Source organism: Typopeltis vanoorti, chromosome 2 (genome assembly GCF_054136105.1).
Source record: "Typopeltis vanoorti isolate ZY-2024b chromosome 2, IOZ_Tvanoo_1.0, whole genome shotgun sequence".
Lineage (NCBI taxonomy): Eukaryota > Metazoa > Arthropoda > Arachnida > Uropygi > Thelyphonidae > Typopeltis > Typopeltis vanoorti.
Window position 1 is genome coordinate 107,987,607 of NC_143550.1, and position 23,679 is coordinate 108,011,285.

Genomic DNA, 23,679 nt, shown 5'->3' on the forward strand with positions numbered 1-23,679 from the left:
TTTTTTGGGTGTTTCATATTATTATGCATAATTGACATTAAAAATTGACTAATGTAAACCAAACCCAAATCACCAGAAAATTTTCAGTTAATATCTTGAATACAAGAGTTTAACAATTATTACTCTACATGACAGACACTATCTGCTGTTTTCTCGTTACTTGCAATACCGTACATCATACAATGTACTCAAAGAATCGAATAGTGAGGTAGAGTCCGATCAACTAACCTATTTCTAAAACTTTAAGTCTCAAAACCTAATTTCTCTCTTAAGTAAGGAAAAAGAAGTTTATTTTTTGCTTAATATTGTTTTATTATCGGACAAACTGCCAGAAAATGCACACATTTGCTAGATAGACAGTCGAGTTGTGGAGTGTCTCTAAGATACGAAATGGATTTGCGAAGTGTAGTGCGAGGTGGCATCTCATGAATAGCTTTGGAACTTCACCATGTTGCAACACCAACAATAATTGACATACTACGTTAATTTAGCAGCCTGTTTTATTTACTCCGCTTCCTGCCTGTACACTCGTATTATTTATTTATACTTTTTTCTATTATTTCAATCGTAATTTGTTGCAGTTTACCTTTCTCCTATTATTGATCTCTTCAACACAATAATGTCTTGCACATTCAATACGTTTATCAATGGAAATTTACCGGTGTATACAATTAAATAAATAAGTTATATTTAATTATTGAAGAAGGGTTTCATTTCAGCGATTATAAATTAACTTCAGTAGTATAAATCGGTCGTTATTTCAAATATAGAAACTTAAAAAAGATTTTGTGAAAAGACGAGAGAGCTTATGATAATACAATCCTCAACATTGCAATTGCCTGGAAGGCACGCACTACTTATAATGGGAAGACACGAATTCTTCCGAGTCCGTATATGTACCTTTTATTAATGGATTGGTTAGGTTTTGCTGATGAAACTGCAACAGCTTAAAGCAGCTTCCAGGCCAATATTTTAAGTCGTGCAAGCCAAGATAACTCCAGGATTATATTCTCATAAACTCTGGTCTATTTCTGAAAATTTATTTAAGTTTATATATACTGCTTGGAAAGAAGTCAATGGAAAGAAGAAGAAACAAATTCATTTCTTCTCATACCATAGTATGAGGAACAACTAGCCATGGCGCCGGAGGTTCTTCATCTTATTAATGTAGAACCTCCTTTCCATTAATGTAAAGGAGGTTCTACATTAATAAGATGTAGAACCTCCTTTCTCTACGATGACTGCAGCAATCTTACAGGGCACAAGCGAGCTTTCGACAAGCGTACGATAGCGATCAAATGGTAATTTTGGACTATTCTTCCTGTAGGAATGTAATGCGGTCCTGGATTGTTGTGGGACAGCTGTCCCCTGAACTCACCCGACGCTCCAGTTCATCACACTCGATGAATTAGCGCTTCAGGTCGTCTCTGAATAGGACTGAGTTCAGGGCTCTGTGGAGGTCAGTCAAAGGTCCACAAAACACGCAGTTACAGCAGCAGCCTTTTGACATAGTGTCAAAACATAGTGTCTTGCTGAAAGAGACAGTGGTCAGTTCTGTAGAAACACCATAAAGCGTTGCATTTTCCAGAATGTTCAGATACATCTCGGATTTGAATATTCGTGGCACTTCAAACAGAGATCCAAGGCCAAACCAGGAAAAATCAGAACCATACCATCACACCACCTCCAAATTTCATAGTTAGGGTTATGCATTATGGTAAGAGATGTTTACTGGGCATTGGCCACACCCACACCCGTTTTCCAGGTTTTAAGTTACCAAGTTTTCCAAGTTTCCACATCTCACTATGGACGCTCTTCGTACCATCGAAGACTACGCTGGATGTTGGTTCCGGTAATGTAGGGCTTGTGTATTGCAGTACCATGAAAAACCATGTTGTGGGCCTCAGTTCTGAATGTTTTTTGTGCAGATTCATGTTTCATTCGATGCTCGGAATTTCGCATTCAACGTGTCCGCCGATGACTAAATAAATATAAATTAATGGAAACAGGAGATATTACATTTTTTTTTTATAAATCCGATATTATTTCATTGCCGAATATACACTGCTTGGAAAGAAGTCAGTGGACGCCCCCATGGGCAAGGCGAATCGTTCCAGTGAGCCTAGATTCTGAATGTTTTTGTAGAGATTCATGTTCCAGTCAAAGCTTGGAACTCTACATCCAATGTGTTTGCCGACGAATAGCAGTTTATACGTGTTATCCTTCTTAGCACTCCTAGGGTTAGGTTCCTGTGAGTCATCCACTGCGAGTAGCAATTGACTCGCTGGCTTCCATGTCAGAATGTTATCACTGAGTGTTGGTTCGGGTCCTGGGATGACCCAATTTGTCAACAGTTTGCCGAATTGATACGCCTCTTTAAAACTCTGTCAGTGCCTTCCTCACAGCCATTCCACTCGGACGCAGTTGCACTGACTTGAGAGCATCATATTCTTCCAATTTATACCAGCTACAAACACGTAACTCGTTACTTGGCACCAAGGCCTGCTCTAGGCTTAGGCACAAAAGGCCTAAGCCTAGGGATGCAATGGCTTTGCTGTGCCAGCATTGTAAAAAAAAAGTAATTGTATTAAAGAGGACCAGAGAGTCGAAGCGTTGGTGGTAGGAGCATCCCCCCCCCCCCAAGTGCTCTATACGCACTTTTTTGGCAATAAAAAAAAAATCAGCTAACGCCTTTTTATTCCGTATACGGGGAGTAGGCGAGGCCATTTAGCCCTATCTAACTTTTTTGGAGACTGAGTTGGCAGTTCAATCTCCACTGGTACCAATCAGAGATAGATGGCCCAAGGCTATCACTAATTAAGCAGTACTCAGTGAAGAGAGACGGCTCAAATGTGCCGCCATCTCGTGGTCCCTAACCCTAACACAATATATTTAATGTCTGAAATAATGTGGGTTCTACGGTCGATTTTCTTGAGTTTACAGGACGAAAAATCCGAGTTTCCGGGAGGAAAAACCTGCTTGCCCGTGCTAGAGATCGACTAACTCGGGAACCGGTCGAAAAAAGGCTTAGAAAAATTTCCTCTAGTCGCCGACTAGACTCGAAACCAAGTCTTCCTTCGTGCGGCCAAGCGCCGTGGTTGGCAAACGCCACATCCACTGAGCTACACAGGCTCTACTTTTTTGGCAATAACTATGAATTGCTTTTAACAATAAAGAATTTTATGATGCCTATCTTGTCTTGTCTTACAAGACAGGCATCATAAAACTCCCCTAGAGGTGCCACATATCCTCGAGTCAGCATTACTTGGCACAATGCTCCTTGTCCTTAGGGGTGTCCGCGATTTCTTTCCAAGCAGTATACATTCGGCAATGAAATAATTACGGATTTATAATGTCTCATATTTCCATTAATTTATATTTATTTATTTTAACACATATGCTTATTACTGTATTATAAGTCATATCAGCAGGTACTTCATTATTTAGCCAAACTATGTGAAACACAGCTTTACTGAATATTCATTAACATATTCAGAGCAATTGGTTTCAGATAAAACCCAAAACAAGTTAAATAAGTTCATATGTATTTTTTAAAATTCTGTTTAGTTTTTATCCATTGGGATTTCAATGAGAACTTTTTTCTGATAAACTTTCACGATCGTAGTGCTTACCTTTCTGCACTTTGCAGATCGAGAAGTACTAAATAAAATGCATTCATCTTTCTCCTTATAGAGGTCTATAACTTAATATTTTTTCCCCCTTAAGCAGCGCCATCATCAGCTTGTCGTGAGAAATGGCTCACGACGCGTCTGAAGATGTCTGTGAGAGTTGGGAAGATATGATTGAAAATGGAGTAAGTTTGCAAGTTCTTACTACATTTCCTCTTCATTGTATTTCCTAAAAAGATCGTAATGCAAGATTATTATTATTAGATGTCAACGTTGTTAGCTGAAGTAAAAAAAAAACTGTCAGGATAACATTAGTTACTAGGCCTACATTATCCATTGATCGCTAGGAAATTGTTTAAAAACATTACTAGAGTATTGTTTTATGTCAATTTAACGGGTCAAACTAAATTTGTTCTATAATTGTTTGCTATATATAATCTAGGTTTCCTTATTCTAGATATTCTTAGATAGATTTGAGATATAGTTCCCCGTTTCGCAATTGTATATACTCTTGATTTATGAATATACTGGGAGATAGCAGAAGTGACTTTTTTCTTTGGAAAAACAAAACAAAAGTTATTTGAATAAGCAGGTTATTATTTGGAATGTGTATATCATGATTATTTAGATGGCATAAAATTTCATACCACGATTATAACAATATTATTTTCATATTTTCTTTCATGTAGTTATTTATAATGGTACTTGTATTTTAGGAAATTTTATGATGCTTTCAATAATTTACAGACTACTGCTGTATAAAAGTAAATGCTAATCAGAAGAATAACCCTAACAAAGAAAAGCGTTTATTGTCTCAGTAAACACATAGTGTAATTTCAGAAATTTCCCAAATGAAACCATTAAACAAACATGGTGCATTGTAACCTGTGAAACTTTTTATACTGTATATTGGGGAAAGAAATAATTGAGATACATTTACAAAGTAGGGTTTATTTTTATAACAGAGGTAATCAAAGGAAAGGATTTAAGATATGCATAAAAAGTAGCATTTTACTAAGGAAAAAAAAATTATAAACTACCAGTGATAACTTCAATAGCTAAAGGATTTCTTCCCTCCCTTTATTTTATTTATTTTTAGTTGATCATACTTCTTACCTTCTGCTGAGTTTTTATTTTCTGATGGAAGTAAATAAATGAAAATTTCCATTATCCAATTCCAAGTAGCTTCAGATGATAATCATAGCCCCTTTATTTCATGTGCTTGAGCCAGATAATTTTTTCAAGGTTTTGGTTATTTGCAATTATCAGTAACCAGTACCTATAATGTGATAAGTTATTTATTTTTTCCTCATGATAGTGACCAAGTTTACTCCTTCACATTGTGTTTTTATCTGATTTATTTATTTTCAGTAAATTTCCAATTTTAAATATAATGCATTTTTCCCAACCAGTGGAAAAGAGCAGTTCATTAACTACCTCCTCAGTTTCCAAAGGTTAGATGGGGTTAAAAAACTTTCCTATTTAGATTTATTTACAAACAATATACACAACATATATATAAAAATCAAGTAAAAAAAAAACATTTTTTCAAATATGGTATCCAAATTATAAAATATAAGCAGATGTGAAAACAGCATTAAAGGTAAGTGTTAATATAATTTTGGCATATGACAGCTAACCTGATCGTTATGTCAATGTAGACACTTTATTACAAGGGAGAAAAAAAATCCTGTCTCCAAAAATATCTGGCAACTGTGCTATCACAATCAACACTACGACTTTTCCATGCAAGAACCTAGTTACATGTGCAGAGGTGTTGACGGTTATTCATAACTTAAGTTTTTAACGGTGTTAACAACACCAAACAATTGAATCAAAAGATGTTTTATTAACTGCTTATATTTTGCTGAATTTCAAATAAGCATCATCAGAGCACAACACACTTGTACACGCAACAGTGAGTAAGTAAAACAATAAAATTGCAGTGTACAAAAAATCTGAAGTCCTATTTATGGCACCCTCTAATGTTGGAAAAAAACAAACAAACATTATAGCTATGTGGGAGTTGCTCTTAGGATGACAATCTCCCAAATTTTTGGCAAATTAATGCAACCATACTTGTTCAGTTTAGGAGAATTCTTCAAAGCCATTGCTGACTCAAAAAATAATCTTTCAGATCTGTTATTTTTATGTTGTAATAATTAAAATTAATAAAATAAATACAGTAAAACCCCGAAGTTACGCGATAGGTGGGACCAACAAAAAGCGCGCAAGTCGAATTCGCATAACTCAGGGTATAATTTTGTATGTAATTTATATATACAAACATACAATTGGGACCAAAGGTTTACAAAAACACCTATATTTTTTAAGAAATATAATCATAATTGTAGTTTTCCATACATAAAAAAAAAAAAAAAGTTATTTCGATGGCGATGGTTTTATAAAATCTAATAGATTCGTCTGATGGCATAATGTCTTTTTCTTGTCATGCAAAATTTCTTCATAGCAAGCTAATGATTTTTTTATTCCTTGCCTTGTGGCTACAATTTGTTCCTCGTTAGAATCTGTGTCCTCCAAAATCTGTAAATCTTTCTTTTATGATTGTTCTTACTCTGGATTCCTGTAGATCGAACTTCTTTGCTAGCTCACAAATTTTCATTCCGCCTTCAGAATCCTTAATAATGTTGAGTTTTGTTTCCAAAGTCAATGTTTTTCTTTTCTTGCTAGCAATAGAAAAATCGGACTTGCTTCTTTTGGATGACATTATTATTATTAATGTGATAACATTTTTATCAAGAACATGACATTAAACAATCGCAAGCTTTGTAGACTATAAAAATCACGTATGAATGGAGGCCACGCGAAGCACGTCAGTGCTTGTTCACAGCATGTGCAACACTGGCGAATGCGGCCGGCACCTGAAAGATATGACTAGTGGTGAGGCGTGAAGCGGGACGGGAATACGTACATACAGGGTGTTCGGGATAAATTTGACATATTTATAATTAATTATATTTTTCCGTAAGTTACATGTATTAACACACACTTCTCTTCATTTAAAAGTTTGGACCCTTCTTCATTCATATACAAGATGTCAGAAAGGATGGATAGCTGGAACCCACCTGAATCATGGAAGAGAATAACTTGTATCATGATGATTCGTGCCCGCCATCAAAATAAGGATATTACGACTGCTGCCCAATGCTCCCTGAATACAGTAAAAACAATCAGGCATGAACTAGAGACTTGCAATGGTGACTACGAGGATGTAGCAAGAAGAAAGATCCCTAGCACACGATCTGATTGCGTTCGTACAGCAGAATTCCTCGCAAATCTGCAGGAACAGGTGTTGAAGAACCCTGGCATTGGAATTCGGGCTTTGTTCGTGGAGTTGCTAACTGTAGTCAAGCCCTGGATAACAAGGGTAGCCAATGGTAGGCCGTATGTATGGCAGCAGGATTCGGCCCCTTGCCACACCTCTGGGAAAAGTCAAAAATGGTTGTCTGAAAATTTCTACGACTTCACCAGTCCAAATGTTTGGCCTCCGAACTCCCCAGACCTTAACCCCATGGATTATTTTATATGGGGCGCAGTTGAAAAAGACACCAATCGCACTTCCAGTAATACAAAAGCCCAGTTAATGGATAAAATTAAAACAGTTTTTGCGGCCCTTCCCAGGGAGACTGTAGCATCAGCTTGTTCGAAGTTCCGAAGCAGAATTGAAGCTGTGATCGATGCTAATGGTGGTTATTTTGAGTAAATCTTGTTGATAGTATTGTAATTAACTCTGCCTGTAATGTTTTTTTGTCAATTCATTAAATTTAATAGATACAAAGAAGATTTTCTTTTTCCTTACGAAACTGTCAAATTTATCCCGAACACCCTGTATAAGAAACCGTGTAACTCCGGATTCGCGTAAGTTGGGGTATGACTTAATAAGATTATTTTGTTTAATTTTTTCTAAGTTATTAACATTAAAAACCTAAAATAGATAAAATAAAAAAAATTATTGAAATTTTTTGAATATGGGAACAGATTATTTCGCTTTCCATTATTTCTTATGTAAAATCTTGATTCGGACTTTGAACAATTCATAGTTCGAACAGGTTTCTGGAATGAATTAAATACGAACTACGAGGCACCACTGTGTGTGTGTGTGTGTGTGTGTGTGTGTGTAAAGATAATTATTTATTCACTTTCATTCCTAATTCAGTAATCTTTCTTTCCCACACAATTAGAAGAATCACTTTTTTTGCTTGATGGCCATTTTCATAAAAAAAAAAAAAAAAAGATGTTATGGTACAGTGGATGAAGTGATCTTTATTACCAAGGGTTAAAAATAATAAGCAGTACACTCGCTAGAATAACTTATTCTCAACATTTCTATCCATATTGCTAACATTGTCATACTGGATATAACCACTACTTATAAATGCAAAACCGCTGAAAAGCAACCTCTCATGGAAAGAATATGAAGCTCTACTGCTAATGGAAACAACAGTAGAATAGTAATTATGTATATTAGTGGGACCTTTAGGCTATGGTCCCACTAATATACAGATCAGAACACTTTGCAGCCTCCTAAAAAGATCATCTCTTGGCCTATGGAGATCACCAATAGCTAAAACCATATCATTCTATGCCCCCCCCCCACAAATATATGGGATACCAAAAATCTGTAAATTAAATATACTGTCATGGCCCATTGCGGATGATAATTGATTCATGCACAGACAGACAAATTAGCCAAAATGCTCTCACAGTATGTTGGCAACACTCCATCACACACACACACACACACACACACAAAATTTCAGCCCACTTTAAAGCCAGTAGAAAAAATATAACACTCCAACACAATGACATAATGGTTAATTTTGATGTCTCCTCTGTTCACTAAAGTCCTTATCCAGGCTCTGTTTACTCCCTCTGCTTGTTTTGTTTGGCAAGGAAAATTCTACAAATATATAAAGAGGACAGCCAAGGACTCCCTGCTTTCTTCCCCTCTGGTCAACTACTTGGAGACCTTTGAAGAGAAAACCTTAAGCCCTGCCCCACATAAAACCCACTGTTTGGCTATGCTATATAGATGATGTGGTTTCCATTTGGCCACATAACTTGGATACTTGCAACATTTTCTTCACACATCTAAACCACCATCATCATCACAAGATCGGTCCTTAGAAAAGGAAAACAACACTCTCTCCCTTTCCTAGACACTAATTACACACCAGGCTTGTGGGTTCCTGGCATTCCCTATTTATGGAAATTCCACATACACACTGGTAGATGCATTCACCTCCCAACTATGAGATTATAAAATCCGTATATAAAACGGAAAATTTAATCAGTTCTACTAACAGTGACCTAATCACTGAACTTACCACATTCTCAATACTTTCTTAGCCAATGGCTGCAATTTTCACAATCCAAAAAAATATTAAGACCCCATAACTGCAACCCCCCCCCCCCCCAGAATGGAGACTACACAAAATCTATCACCATTTCATATATACAAAATTGGTATCTCTTATCCACCTACTAGATCCACCAGGTTCCTTGAAGTTACAAACTTTCTTTCTGTGGTGAAATAGGCAGGAAAGCCAACATAGAATATGCAAACACATGGACTACATGTGGTTCCATCATTGTGGCCATCCACCACAGAATACATTGGAGAAAGGCTACCTTACTCCACTGCAGCAGATACAGATATGAAAGGCTATTCCTGGAATGTGCCTCAGCCTTAAGAAACTTTCCAAACCTCAACAAATTTGGGAATCACTCATCTTCGACCAAGGCCACTCAGTTTAGCCCACTTGGGGGATGCTATTTAGGATGACTCTAGGCCCAACTTTGGTTGCCTTTCTCTAGCCTCATTTACCAGTGCTAGTGCCTGTGTGCACATATCATATTGTTCTGTGTTCTCTGATGATGCAATTTGACTGTTGAAATATTGGAAGCATTAATTAAAGTTATTATTATTATTACATGATACCCTTCAAGGAGTCTAAGGACTCATTGCTGGACGGCATGACTCCACTCCGTACATCTATCTCCCTACTACTTAATTCTCCTGCTACACACAACTATACTGATATCTAAAAGCTAAGGGTGAACTACATTTTTACCTGTATATGAAAAATTTTCATGACTATAGCCAAATGTTGCACATAAATGTTTCATAACAATGGACCATTCCTGTCAGTTGCAAAAGAAAGTTGTGAGTAAAAGGGTAAGAAGTGACTTCGTTGCATGGAGAGTGGTAGGAGCATGGATGCATTGCCTGAGATGGTGGTGCAAGTGGAAACGGTGGATGAGTTTTAGGAGTGGAGATATAGACATTGTGTTGATTAGTATTGACCTCCCACAATATGCTTTGTGACTCTGTGAAGGTCAGGAAATTAGAATCCAAAGAAATAAATTTCTTTGAATTCTATTCAGCTATTTTCCCCAATGAAAATTTACACTTGAAATAGAAGTGAAGTAACCGCTGTCCTTTTTCTGGACATTCTCATTCAACCAACTTACACTGAACAATATATTAATGCTGTTTCACATCATCACTCCTGTCAGAAATATGGAGTAGTGAAAAGTAGTTCACTGTGCACATAGGATATGTTTTACTGATTCTCTTTTAAATAATGAACTTCATTTATCAGCTACTTTCATCTCTACTTGTTATAATACAAAAAGTAATTGTTAAAATAATTATGGCCTTCATTCTAATCCTCTCAAGAAGAAATTTCTAGAATTTCAATTCCATATTTTAAAGGACTGTCAGAGAAATTTATGAGATTTCTTTGCCACATTCACCTACAAATTTCTTTCCATCCCATTCATAAACTACATTCCTTTCTGGCTTCTCCAAAAGACAAATATCCTTTTCTCTTTCTTATCCTGGAGTTTACAGCATCTCTTGTTTATGAGGCTTTTGTAATTATGACAGACTGATTATTCAGCTCAGATTAATCTAGAAGAACATCAAGAATATATTTTACTTTAAGAACGATAAGTCTGGTTTAGCCAGCCAGACTTTGCTAGGCATAGAATTCATTGAAATAAAACTAAAGTTTTACATAAGTTTTCTTCTTGAAAAATTGTATAAAGAAAGTTGGGAAGTCATAAGTACCACTCCTCATTCCTGTGTTTCATAAATTTGTAATTATCTAAATTTATTTCTTTGGATTCTGATAGTTGAGATGGAATTATCCTCTGGCAGTTGATGGCATATATTGTTCACGTGCTTGCAATTTAAGTGTAGTTCTTATTGTGTTTGTCTCTTTTTTTTTTTTTCAACTGTATTGACAGTTACTAGGAAACCTAGCTGAAATATTCTACAAATATTAAGTAATTTTTTCTTAATGTAAGTGTAATTCCACTTTATAATTTTATCATTAGGCTACCTAATCTTGGTGTGTATTAAATTTTGGTGAAATCTAGGTGGTCTGCAACAAACAAATCCTCTGGAAGTAGTTGTCATCTTAACCTGGTCAATGGGGAATCAGGCAAAACCTTCAGACTGAAGGAACTCAGGAGTGAACCAATACAGGCAAGGGTGTAGCATTCATATCCCTCAGAGGAAAGGCTAGTAAATACTGGGTAAATGAAATTTCATCAAGTACCGCTCACACATCTGGAGGGGTGCCTTAAGGGTTCCCTAAAAATACTCCACGTAATTATTTTTTACTTCTGTAACATGTTACGCACGTTTAATGAGATTCTATTGTAATCATGCGCCCTAACTGTATGTTATTCCTATTATTGTTTTAAACTACTATACTGATGATGTCCTAAGATACTTCAGATGAAATATTTACAATTAAATAATTTTCACTGTGATTAATACGTGTGTTTCTTTTAATTAGAATGATTAATGACTCATCTCTTACCAATTCACTCCAACCACTCGCACATGGTGTCTACTGCATGCATCTTTATAAATGGTAAATGTTCATCAGAACTATCATTAATAAATTATTAATTATATGAAGAGCCAAAGGCTTCAATTCGGCGACATAAACTTATTTAAGTTTAAGGGATATTACATCCCATATTGTTTCATAACTGAATAAGAAACTCAAAGAGTTTCATGCCGAATATAGAAACTATATAAAGTTCAGCGAGTCCAAGCGTAAGCATATACCTGGATAGTGTTACAACTGGCCCTTTAGAGAGTGCAACACTGAGCCAACTCATGGTAAGGGTGCAGCAAGCTCTGATCACTATTCTTGATATTTCCCCGTAATGTGAAACCCAGCTCCTAGGAGCTGTATTACTGTTTTACATTATGAGTGAGAGAAGGTCACTGCCCAGATTGGTTTCAACCTTTATTGAGGGCTCATTGGTGAGTAGGTAGACCTAGAAATAACAAGTTTGTAGCAAACAGAACTTACATATACCCTACTATGAGATCGGAGCTTGCTCCACCCTTACCATGAGTTGCCTCAGTGTTGCACTCCCTAAAGGGTCAATTGTAACACTATCCAGGTATTTGCTTACGCTTGAACTCGCCAAACTTTATATAGTTTCTGTATTCGGCATGAACCTCTTTGAGTTTATAATTTCTCCTCTCTACTAAGTCTGTTGAAACACATGCAGTTACTACACAAACATTGCTCACAGTCAAACACCATATTCATAGAATAGGTTTCTCTTCCCCTACTCCTTCATTCCTGTTGCTGCTGTACTCTGGAGCACCCTTCCTTCTCATTTGTTTCCAAAGGAATACCATGCACTGGCTTTCAAATCCAATTTGAATGAGTTCCTTGTTTCCCAGTTCTCTTCCCACAAAGGTGAAGTTGATCAACCAACCTCGTGTATAGCCAAAAAAAAAAAAAAAAAAGCTTATTGGGACTTAAAATGTGGTGGTTTTATCCCATTTCAAGCAAAGTCATGGTTTGCTTTTTTTTGATTTTACCATTCCCCAAACTGACTTATTAGGTTTTACACTGAAATGAACTTAATGGAAAACACCTGGCAAATAATTTTCTTGCCACTCTTCTGAACACAGAGATGGCCTGGGTTGATCTATAGGTTAGTGACCAAGATGGTGAATGGTTTTTGGAATGCTTCCTATGAGGATAGATTTCAGGGTTTGTGGATTGCAGAAGTTGGTTGATAGGAAAAAAGGAAAGGGAATATGAATAAAATATTTAAGTTAGTTAAAGGATTTTACTATAAGATTGATGTAGAGAGAAATGTTTTAGCACTTGGCTAGAGGGAGGAAGAACAAGAGGTCATCCCTGGGTAAGAGTGTGAGGACTAGATTTTTTTCACTTGGAGAGTGGCAAATGAATAGAATGGGTTGCCTAAGTCATTTGTGAGGGTTTCAATGAATAGTTTCAAGAAGAGGTTTGATAGATATTGTGTTGACAGTTTGGGTCTCCCATGTTGAGTCTTAAGACTTCATGGAGGTCCCTGTCCAATAATAATATTAATATTAACCATTCTGAACTTTTGGATTTTGAACATTTTCTCCAACTTTCCAATATTATTTATAAATGTTACAGTTCCATTTGGTTTTCCTTTTCCAACTGCATTGAACCGCAGGTAGAGATAATGAGGCATGTGTTGTTGCCATTGATCTCCCACAAATCATTCAAATGCCAGAATGTCATGTAATCCTGACTGCTCTCCAAACACTCACACTCTTAATGGCATCCTTACTAGCAATCTTTCTGTGCTTCCTTGCCTCGAATATTGTTTCCATTCCTTTAGTCTAAACATCTTCAGTGAATCAATTGTGAAATGTTCTTACAGTTTGAAAACATTAACATCTGTTTCTGCTTATTCTCTTCTGAGATTCAGTTCTACAAGAAGTATGCCAAGGCTGTTGAGAAGAATCAGGCATATCATGGTTGGTCTTCATCAAAATCTCCAGAGATGGAGATTTTGATGAAGACTAGGCAAAATGTGGAAGACTTGTCAGGTCCAAAATGGCAGACTTGCTTTCTCCTGCTTGGCTTCTCAATTTTTTTCGAGTTTTTACATTGATGATTTCTCTAAATATCCTCTTATCATTCTAAATTCACAACATTCAACACTTCTTTGATTTTTCCCCGGAAAGATCAGATAAATCTTATTAAGTCTGGATACTTAAAAGAAGTCCCTTGCTCCTGATGGCATTTTTCTAATTATTTTGAAGGTTGTTTCATAGTCGATTGATGTTCTTCTCTTTTGCTGGCATTTATCTAGCAACTTGGAAATTAGTTCACATTCCACCTGTTCCCAAAAGGGGAATAAAATTATCATCCTATTTATTTCATTTAAATACTTTCTAAAGTAATAGAAATCCATTAACTGCGATCTTCTAATATACCTGGAAACCACTCAAGCAATAAAACTGTTATCAGTATAGATTCTGCCACTGTCGATTCAACAGGGAAATCTTCTTTTTTATGTCTGTCTCCTTTTGGACAAATGTCAGAAAAGTTTAGTGAAACCTAGTGGTTATTCTATAGCTATAAAGCATTCATTCAGATTTTACGAGTGGTCTGTTACAGAAGCTCTCACTTATGCTTTGTTCTCTGATATCTGCAACCGGGTTATGTGCTTTTTCTGGCTTCATATGCAATAGTGGATGGACTTTTATCTTCATCCTTTTCAACTAATTCTGAAATACTATTATCACTCATTCATTGACAGTTCATTCATTCCACTCATTCACCAACTGAAAAATCTAGTCCTGATACTCCTGCTTGCCTAGAGATTACCCTTGTTCTCTTTCTCCTTTAGTCATGTACTGAAAAATTTCCTTTGCATCATAATGAAAATGAGTGTTTAAGGCATTGGCCATAAAGATCTTGAAGCTTGAGTCATTAAAGCACTACAAGGTTTTGTAAATGATGGAGTGTGCTGTTAATCTAATCCTATTCAGCACAGCTATGAATAGGATTAGATTTTAGAGTATCATTATATTGCACGAAGGGAATAGGTGAAAGCACAAAGCCTTGGGTAGTCTAGTATTAATGGAAAATTCATGAGAGGATATCATCCACCATGACATAATGAATGACCTTTTCCTGTCCTCTGTCCAAAGTGGTGTAAGGTTAGCAAGGAAGTCTGCTGGAAAAAATGGCAGAATCCATATCGGTGATCGCTATTTAACTGTTGGGCCTCTGAGTAATGAAACTAGTTGTTGATGACCTTCTGCATTGCTTTCAAGAGTGCATGCAATAGTTTGATGGCTTACTTTTAGATTTTTAGGTATTGGCTAGATAAAAGCTTGCTTCCATGTTTGTTGGATAGAGATTCAGGTGAGCATATAACAGCTTGTAAAGGAGAAACAGTCTGGAGCACAAGCTTTTAGTACAACTGTAGAATACAGTCTGGACCAGGAGAATTATTAGTATCAAGGCTGTTGAGTGTGATGTCCTGGCAAGAGATCAGAGGAGGCATGTTGTGCATTTGCCTTGGTCATCTAATGAGTTGGGAGAAGACTGAGTCCCAAAGTCTGACTTATCTCTGGATATTACCATTCTGTCAGGATGAGAGAGCTGGAAACATTTTAGAGCAGAAAGTTTGTCCGACACACTTGTCAAGGGACCAGAAAGTCCAACTGTTTTTTAAGCTGGAGCAAGCTTAGTGTGTTTTGTTTTGCAAAGTCATCTGCTTCGGTCACTGCTCTACCATTGGTACTCATTAAAGGTATTCTTCCATAGTCATTCTTTTACTTGTTACGTTGCAGAACTTTTTTTGTGGTTTCCCTTTGTTCTACTCAGTGATATAGAATTTTCTCTCAGTCAGATTTTGCTTTCCTTATTGTGATAGTTATCTTTCTTTTTTGGAATTGGTACTGCTAACTGCCTTTCTCCTTATTTACCTTCCACAATGCTTTTTTTTTTTTTGTAGCTCCTGCTTAATGATGTTACTCTGCTATCTTAACTCCTACCTGATTTATCCTTCTGATGTTGCATATATAATCTGATACTGCCTCTTTCAAACTCCCCTTGACTATTTCTCATACTTTTCTAACATTCATCCCTTGTTGGATTCTTATGCTGTGTCACTGCTTCAAGCCACCTTCTAAGCTTGTCATAATACAGTAGTAATATAGTCCGTGTCTAGAGGCTTAAGTACTGTGAGGACATCATGTTGGAGGCTTAATGGATTGTATACAGCACTCAGAAAGAATTAAAACAGAATTTAATACTTCCTATATTTCGTCTCAGTCACTAAGACATCTTCACGGATTACAAAAAAAAGCTAATGTAACATATACACAAATACTACACAATACTAAGCCCAACCATGTGGGTGACTCTAAAGTTGCTGTATACAATCCATTGGGACTTTAGAGTCACCCACTTGGTTGTTACAGTGAGCATGATTCTGCAAAACACAAATGTCCCAAAACCATACTGAATAGGTAAGTTTTTAAAACCCACTGTCAGAAGCCCAAAATGGGTGACCACTAGGCCCAATAATATTCCTAGCTCATTACGGTCTACCACCTAATAATAGGCTAAAACAAATATCTCAAGTCAAACATTCCAAAAAAAACTATACTGAACAAATTGTTTGTTTATTTATTTTATTTTTTTTTATTTTTATTTCTAAAGAGAAAAGAAAAAAAAAATCACCGGTAGTCCGTAGCCCCATACTGGCCGAGCCAAGTGCTCAATAATATTCCTTAATCCAAAAATTTTGTTGCATCTCTAACAAAGGGATAAAGGACCACATCTTGCCACATGTTCTGGCAAGATGAATTGACTGGAAAGTCAATCCATCTTGCCAGAATGTTAACCTTGGTATCTCTTCTTGATCTGGCTCCCGCTGATGAGACCTCAGTAAAGGTTGAAAACTAGTCTCGGTAGTAGCTCTTCTCATGCATAGCATTATACACATCTTTTCAGATGTCTGCTTTGCATTATGGGATATTAAGGCAATTAATGTGAAATCATTAGCTTATACATACTGAGCCCTAATTATGATGATGAAACTTCATGTGCAAGCTTTGTTTGCTTATGCTTGGATAAAGGATTAAACAAGAACATAATTTCTTGGTATTTTTAATTTAAGAACTATACATAGTTTTGAGAAATAATATATATGCTTTTAATTTTGCTTATATTTGTCTATAACAGCCCTATGAGAATTTGGCAAAAATTGTTTTAAATTTCTGCCAGAACAGGATCAGATCTCTATCTCTCTCTCTCTGTCTCCTGGCATAAATGCATCACATAAATATATTTCTCAGCTTTTAAAAAACCAGCCATTCTTTTCTGCTCAAGGTGGTATTTCTCAATAAATTAAAGATGCCAAGAAATTATATTCTTGGTTTAATCCTTTATCCAAGTGCAAGCAAACAAAGTTTATGCATGAAGTAACTTCACGACTGGGCAACTTGTATATAGAGGCTAATGACTTCACATCACTTGCTTTAGTATCCCATAAGCCTTATATATAGCCTTAGCCTCTATATATGAGTTACTTCATGCACAAACTTTATTTGCTTACACTTGGATAAAGGATTAAACCAAGATAATAATTTCTTGGCATCTTTAATTTATAGTATAACCAAGTGGAAAAACTTTCAACATGACATTTTTCACCTGCCCTACTAGTACACTATTAATTGTACAAATGCCAGATCTGCCTATCTGGAGAATGCTATTCACATGTTTAGATGGTGCACCTGAAACATTGCTGTTCCGAGCAGTTTGCTCTTAGGTTATCTCACAGACTCACTTTAGCCACTATCTCACTGATACCCTGTTTCAGCTCTGTCTTTTCTACAGGTACTTCCATGGTCATTACTCCACTGAACTGGTGACCATCATTCTTCCACTTTCTGTTAGGGACTGTCAAAACAAAGAGGAACCTAAAGTCCCTTTTTTGGCAACTGAAAACACACTAAACCTACTTCTTTTATTCTGTCTACCTCTGTTCTCTAGAACAGGCTTTCTCATGAAGTGTTCCCAAAACTCTTCAAGAAAAATTTTAATAAGCTTCTTTCTCACTCCTCATCTGTTCTACAAGAGTATAACCTATTGCTTCTACTCTTGCATATGGAACCATATCAAAAAAAAGTTAATGGTCTGTTTTAAAGAATATGCAGAAATTTATGGAAGTAAAACATCAAAACTATCTTTAAATCTCCTATAATAAAACTTTCAGCATGAATGATAGTCCTTCCTGCATTCAAGAGTATGCTAAATTAAGTACACTTATAGCCCTCCTTCACAGATAAAACTGGATGTAATGCAGATATTAGATAAGAATACAGAAACCAGTCTCTTTTGTGTAGTACTAAAGAAGTAATTTCTGATCGTATTCTGAGATATTGATCGGAAAGGAAGACATACAAGTCTTACAACCAATCAAGAATATGGTAAGAAAGAAAATTTAAAGAAAACTGAGACACAACAACAAGCACCAATCATGAAACAAGCATTTTTAAACAAGACCAATGTCCTTAAAATTTCCAAGGTTTGGTTAACATACTTCTTATTCCAACAACAACACTTGCCTTCAGATTGCCAAGGGTACCAAACTGATCTCAGGCTTATTAATATGGAGAATTTGCTATAGTGAGAGCCAAGTGTCATCGTCGTCATCATCAAATTCCTGACATGTACTCTTAAGAGGGTGTACAGGAGATGATAGTACTACATGAAAAATTTACACCATCACTAACTTCCTATCTACAATGTTCCTCCAAATCAGTCTGTTACCTGTCAGGACTCCAACATTATCAGATCTTATATTTCTATCTTCTAAGGCAATGTTTACCGTATCGATCCACCTATATATCTTGGTCTTCCTCTGGATCTTTTTCCTGCCAACCTGGCAGAGAACACTTGTTTGGCTAATCTTTCCTCGCCCATTCTGTTTAAGTGAACATACCACTTGAGATTAGCTCTGCTAATATATTCCTGGATGCTGATAATGTCAAGTTCTTTCTTAATATCCGTCTTTAATATGATATTGCCATTGATGCCATCTGTTCATACTTTTAATCTTTCTCAGGACTCTCATATCTATGGTCTCAAGTCTTGTCAAGTGTTTTACTTCTGACCCAGCTCTCAGATCCATAAATTAAAATTGGTTTGAACATTGTCTTGTATACAGCTAATTTAGTGTTTTGACTATCTCTCTTATTCCATATAAATTTATTCAGTTGACTTTGTTGATTTTGTTGTCTATTTCCATATTTAATTTACCATTGTCACTAAAAATTGTGCTTAATTTTCAGTTTTCATTGTCTTTCTCTTGTTGTTGCTGACCTTCATGCCATATCTATTACAACAATTGTTCAATTTAATCAGGGAATCTTGCAGACTTGTGGCGGATTTATTTTTAAGTATAATATCAACTGCATAAAGCAAAGAGCTGACATTAACACCGCCAATTTTGATATCGTGTTTAATACCACTTTCCTTCATAATGTGATCCATATAGCCTCACACTAGATTTAACATTAAACTATCTTCCTGTACATCCTTCAATTCTAACTGCTGACTTACAACTCAAAAACAGACTAAGTATTGCTTGATATAATGCCCCATTGACACCATATAACTGTAGCATATTGAATAGCTTCTCTCTTGGCACCTTGTCATATGCCTTTTCCAGATCGACAAAAGTTAAACACAGACCTTTGTTATATTCTTATAATTTCCCAACTATTTGTCGTAAAGTGAAGATCTGATCCTGACAGCCTCTATTTGCCTGAATCCAGCTTGTTCTTCACCAATCTTCTCTTCCACATTTTTTTCTCAACCGTTTTTCAAGTATACTTGCATATATCTTACCAGAAACACTCAGTAGAGAAATACCTCTGTAATCTCACATTCAGTTTTTTTCCCTTTTTATATATGGGTACTATGAGAGCTCTACTCCAATCATCTGGAATTCATCCCTCTGTCTAGGCCTTCTGAATTATGCAGTGCAGTCACTGTAAAACTTTTATATCTCAATACTTGAGCATTTCTGGTTAAATATCATCTACTCCTGCTGCCTTTCCACATTTCAGGCCTTTGGCTTTTTCTATGGGTATGCATTCATGACTGCATGCCTGGTCAGTGTTTTTTACCACTGTGCTATCACTGCTTGTTTCATTCAGCAATTTTTCGAAGTAATTACTCCATACTTCAAGGATATCTTTTCTCCAGTTTTCATGTCACCTTTATGATCTCTAATTCCTTTTACAAGTTGCTGAAGAAGCTCGATTTTTTGAGCTTCTTCAGCAACCTCCAGAATATCTTGCGACCTTCTTGATATTTATTTTCTATGTTCCTAGCAGTCTTCCCACGACTTCTGTTTAGCTAGTTTTAGACAGTGTTTAGCTTTCTTATATTTGTCTCTGTATTCTCTAAGAGCAAAAACTGACTTATTCACCAGGAACTTTCGATATGCTTTCTTCTTTTCCTTCACTGCCTCTTTAACTTCCTGTGTCTACCATGGAGTTCTGGAGACAACCTTTCCACATGCCTCTGTGGCTGAATCAATCAGTGTTTTCTTCAGAGCTTGCCACTGAATCTCCAAAGTCTGGTTCCTGTTCTCAAACTCTTTCATGTTTTCTTGAATAATGTTTGTGCATTTTAATTTACAGTTCACATCTGAGAGCTGCTCAACTTTTATTTGCTTTAAGACTTTCTTATATGTTCTTCTTTTCAGTATGAAATTCAATTTTATCCTGCTCAAGACTAAATGGCAATCAATTTCAAATTTTCTGTACACTCCTGTGTCCTGCACCAGGGAGAAAACATCACTAACAATAACATACTCAATGAGACTTTTATTATTCCTTTCATCTTTTCTCTGTGTGAATTTGTGCACATTTTTATGTTGGAACATAGTATTAGTAATAACCAGTCCCTGTCCTGAGCAGAAATCCAACAGGTATTTGCCATTATTATTAGCTTTGCTCTTTACTCTATCTTTGGGAAATATTTTTCTAAAATATTTTTGTATGTCTGTCAATTTCCTAGTAGGAAATTGCCAGACATACAAAAACATGGTAAGAAAGAAAATTTAAAGAAAATTGTGAGAAACAACCACCACCACCACCAATCACGAAACCATCATTTTCAAACACATGATGGCCTTAAACTTTCCAAGGTTTGGTTAACACACTTCTTATTCCAACAACAGCAACCCCTTAGATTGCCAAGGGTATCAAACTAATCTTGGGCTCATTAATATGAAGAATTTGCTATAGTGAGGGCCAAGCGTATTTAATTAAAATACAAAATAACGCATTATAACCCTTCCTGTAGATTTTTTTTTTTTTTTTTTTTTTTTTTTTTTTTTTTTTTTTTTTTTTTTTGCAAAATGTGTAACTATCCATATTCATATAACTTTGAAATTTGATTTATGTGGAATCTTTATGAAAATTTGTTGCGTTATCCTGGTTTTGGTAACCATCTTCTCTATGGATTTAATGAAGTCTCATGTTTGGGATTATATAAAATTTATTATCACACTTCAGTTTTGGTTGTATGACTATTAATGGTTGCACTTGGATTTGAAATGGTATGATAATGAAATGATGGAATTTAATAAAAAATTTTTCCAGCTGTTGTGTTTTTCAGTCAGCCTGAAAATGAAACCCAAATTTTTGTCTCAAGAAATTTGTGATGTGCTGATTTCTCTGCTTAAACTGCCTTGGCACACTCACTAGAAAACCAAGGTGTAGATGCTTTTCAAATTCAGAGGTTTAGAATAGAATGGTGGAAGCATTTCATTCCAGCAGGAATTATTTGAATAACTTGAGCAGTGCAAGTAACTCTTTTGACAAACTCTGTAATGCACAGTCCTTAGAAGCCAATCTTAATCTCTTATCTCCTTGCCATCCTTCAGTGGGATGAGAGGATAACCTTATGAAATTCAGTACTACCAGAACACAGCTGTCTAATCTCTTAAGAATGCTCTGATTTCATTTCTCCTTACTTACTCACTCTTGATAATACCAAAATCTCTGAACAGGATCAGGTTTCTCTTCTTGGGCTTATTTACACCTAGACTTTACAGGAATACAAATTTCATTCATAGCTTCTTCAGTCTCCAAAAGACTTGATATATTTTTCGGCTCAAGACAATTCACCTGTACTAACCAACACTATAAATCCCAAATCTGCCCAGCCTTTTTAAAACTGCTCACACATTCAGGTGGTGCATCTAAAACATTCTCTAAGAATGCTTTATGCTGTCTAGAAGAGGACAATCCAGTTAATCGATGACCACCTTCCCCTTTAAGATTCAGGTCACTCTTTTGTAGAAGTTCTGTTTCAATCTTGCATCTCTTTTATAGGTGTTTTCATGGACACTTCTGCTGATCTAGCAGCCATCATTTTTTTGTAATTTCTTCCAGACTGTAAGAGCATAAGTAGCTGTTAGTTGAAATTGATTAAACTAGCCTCTTTCCTCCTGTTTCATTTCATCTACCTCTGTAACACTTTCCAAAAGACCACAACCTTCTGCTGTTCAAGAAAGTCATCAGCAGAGTCTTTCCTTCTTACTTTTTTTTTTGCTTACACATGATGCTTATACTATATTATATCAGCATCATGTTTTCATGTTTAAATTGTCTTTAAATTTAAAGAAACTGTGAGAAACAACAACAACCACCAATCATGAAACAACCATTCTTAAACAAGACTGATGGCCTTAATTTCCAAGGTTTGGTTAACACACTTCTTATTCTAACAACAACACTTGCCTTCAGATTGCCAAGGGTACCAAACTAATCTCAGGCTTATTAATATGGAGAATTTGCTATAGTGAGAGCCAAGTGTCGTCATCATCATCAAATTCCTGACATGTACCCTCAAGGGGTGTACAAGTATATGATAGTACTACATGAAAAATTTACATCATTACTAACTCCCTATCTACAATTTTCCTCCAAATCAGTCTGTTACTTGTGAAGACTCCAACATTATCAGATCTTATATTTCTATCGTCTAAGGCACTTTGTACCGTATCAATCCACCTATATCTTGGTCTTCCTATGGGTCTTTTTCCTGCCAACCTGGCAAAGAACACTTGTTTTGCTAATCTTTCCTTGCCCATTCTGTTTAAGTGATCATACCACCTGAGATTAGAAACAGAAATTTGACCAGAAAGAGAATGAGAAGGTCATATCCCTTGTGCTATTTAGTGCTGCCAATGTACATATGGCCAAGAGTGGCTAAGGCATTTTATAAGAGGAGCTTACAAAAGATTATTGTCTGTGTCCTGTAGGAAAACTGTAATTGCAGTATATACTTAGGAAAACTAGTTAAGAAAATATTACGGGTTTAATGTTCCGATATTTGGTAGGTAAATGGATCATTTCCGGATAGATGGATATCATTGTTTACAGCATAGCTTCATGTTTTCATGCTTAAATTGCAGAAAAAGAAATTGTCTTACAGTATGATCATTCTAACACAGTCTGAGTAATAGTTTCAGATAAAATAAGCAAATTTTATATGACATTTTAAAACCAATAATAGACTGCACTTTTAAATGTGTCTTTTTTCTCTTATAGTAAAAAAAAAAAAAAAATTCACTCCTGTAATTGACATATAGTGAAAAAGTAGTCTCCTTTTGAAGCTGAACATACAGTAAACAAATGAGTCAGTATTTGCATTAATATTTATTTTATATTGTGTTAATCAAAAATTTTAGCCATTTGTATTTTGGTTAACAATAACTCTCATGACTCATACTTTTAAGGTGCTTTGTATTTTAATTTCCAGGTATTAGACAAGAAATTAGAAGAGTTGCAAGTTAGAACAACAAAAAATGCTAAGTATGAAACATTTATACCCTTTTTATATAAATTACAGTATAGTTTTACACATCAAGTACAGTCAAGAGCTAGTTTGTGTTTATGTACATATCTAGATTTCACAATTACCAGTTTCTTAAATTTCAGTGTTCTGAAATACTAAGATCAGGTAGCCCAGGCCTGTATAATTATTTGCATTTATGTTACTGGATAATATAAATGATTTTTACATATCATATTTGGGTGCTTAACACGTGCGCTGCCAACTACGAGTATACTCGTAGTTGGTATATGAGCCACACAAGCCAGCTACGAGTATACTCGTATGATGCTTACCGCCGGCAATGAGATTACCTGTAATGA

The 23,679-nt window shown here is 35.8% G+C and overlaps 1 protein-coding gene across 2 annotated transcripts in view; it reads left to right on the forward strand.

The window, feature by feature from the left end:
* Positions 1–3,766: 3,766 nt before the first annotated feature.
* LOC150109317 (SUZ RNA-binding domain-containing) overlaps positions 3,767–23,679 on the forward strand; it is a 130,430-nt gene continuing 110,517 nt past the window's right edge. For both annotated transcript variants that reach the window (XR_016549673.1, XM_090407385.1), the window contains exons 1-2: positions 3,767–3,814; positions 23,285–23,337. Coding sequence is in view for 1 of the 2 variants with exons in the window: in XM_090407385.1 (XP_090263511.1) it covers positions 3,800–3,814; positions 23,285–23,337 (68 nt within the window). In the remaining variant the exon portion in view is untranslated. The remainder of the gene's footprint in view (positions 3,815–23,284; positions 23,338–23,679) is intronic.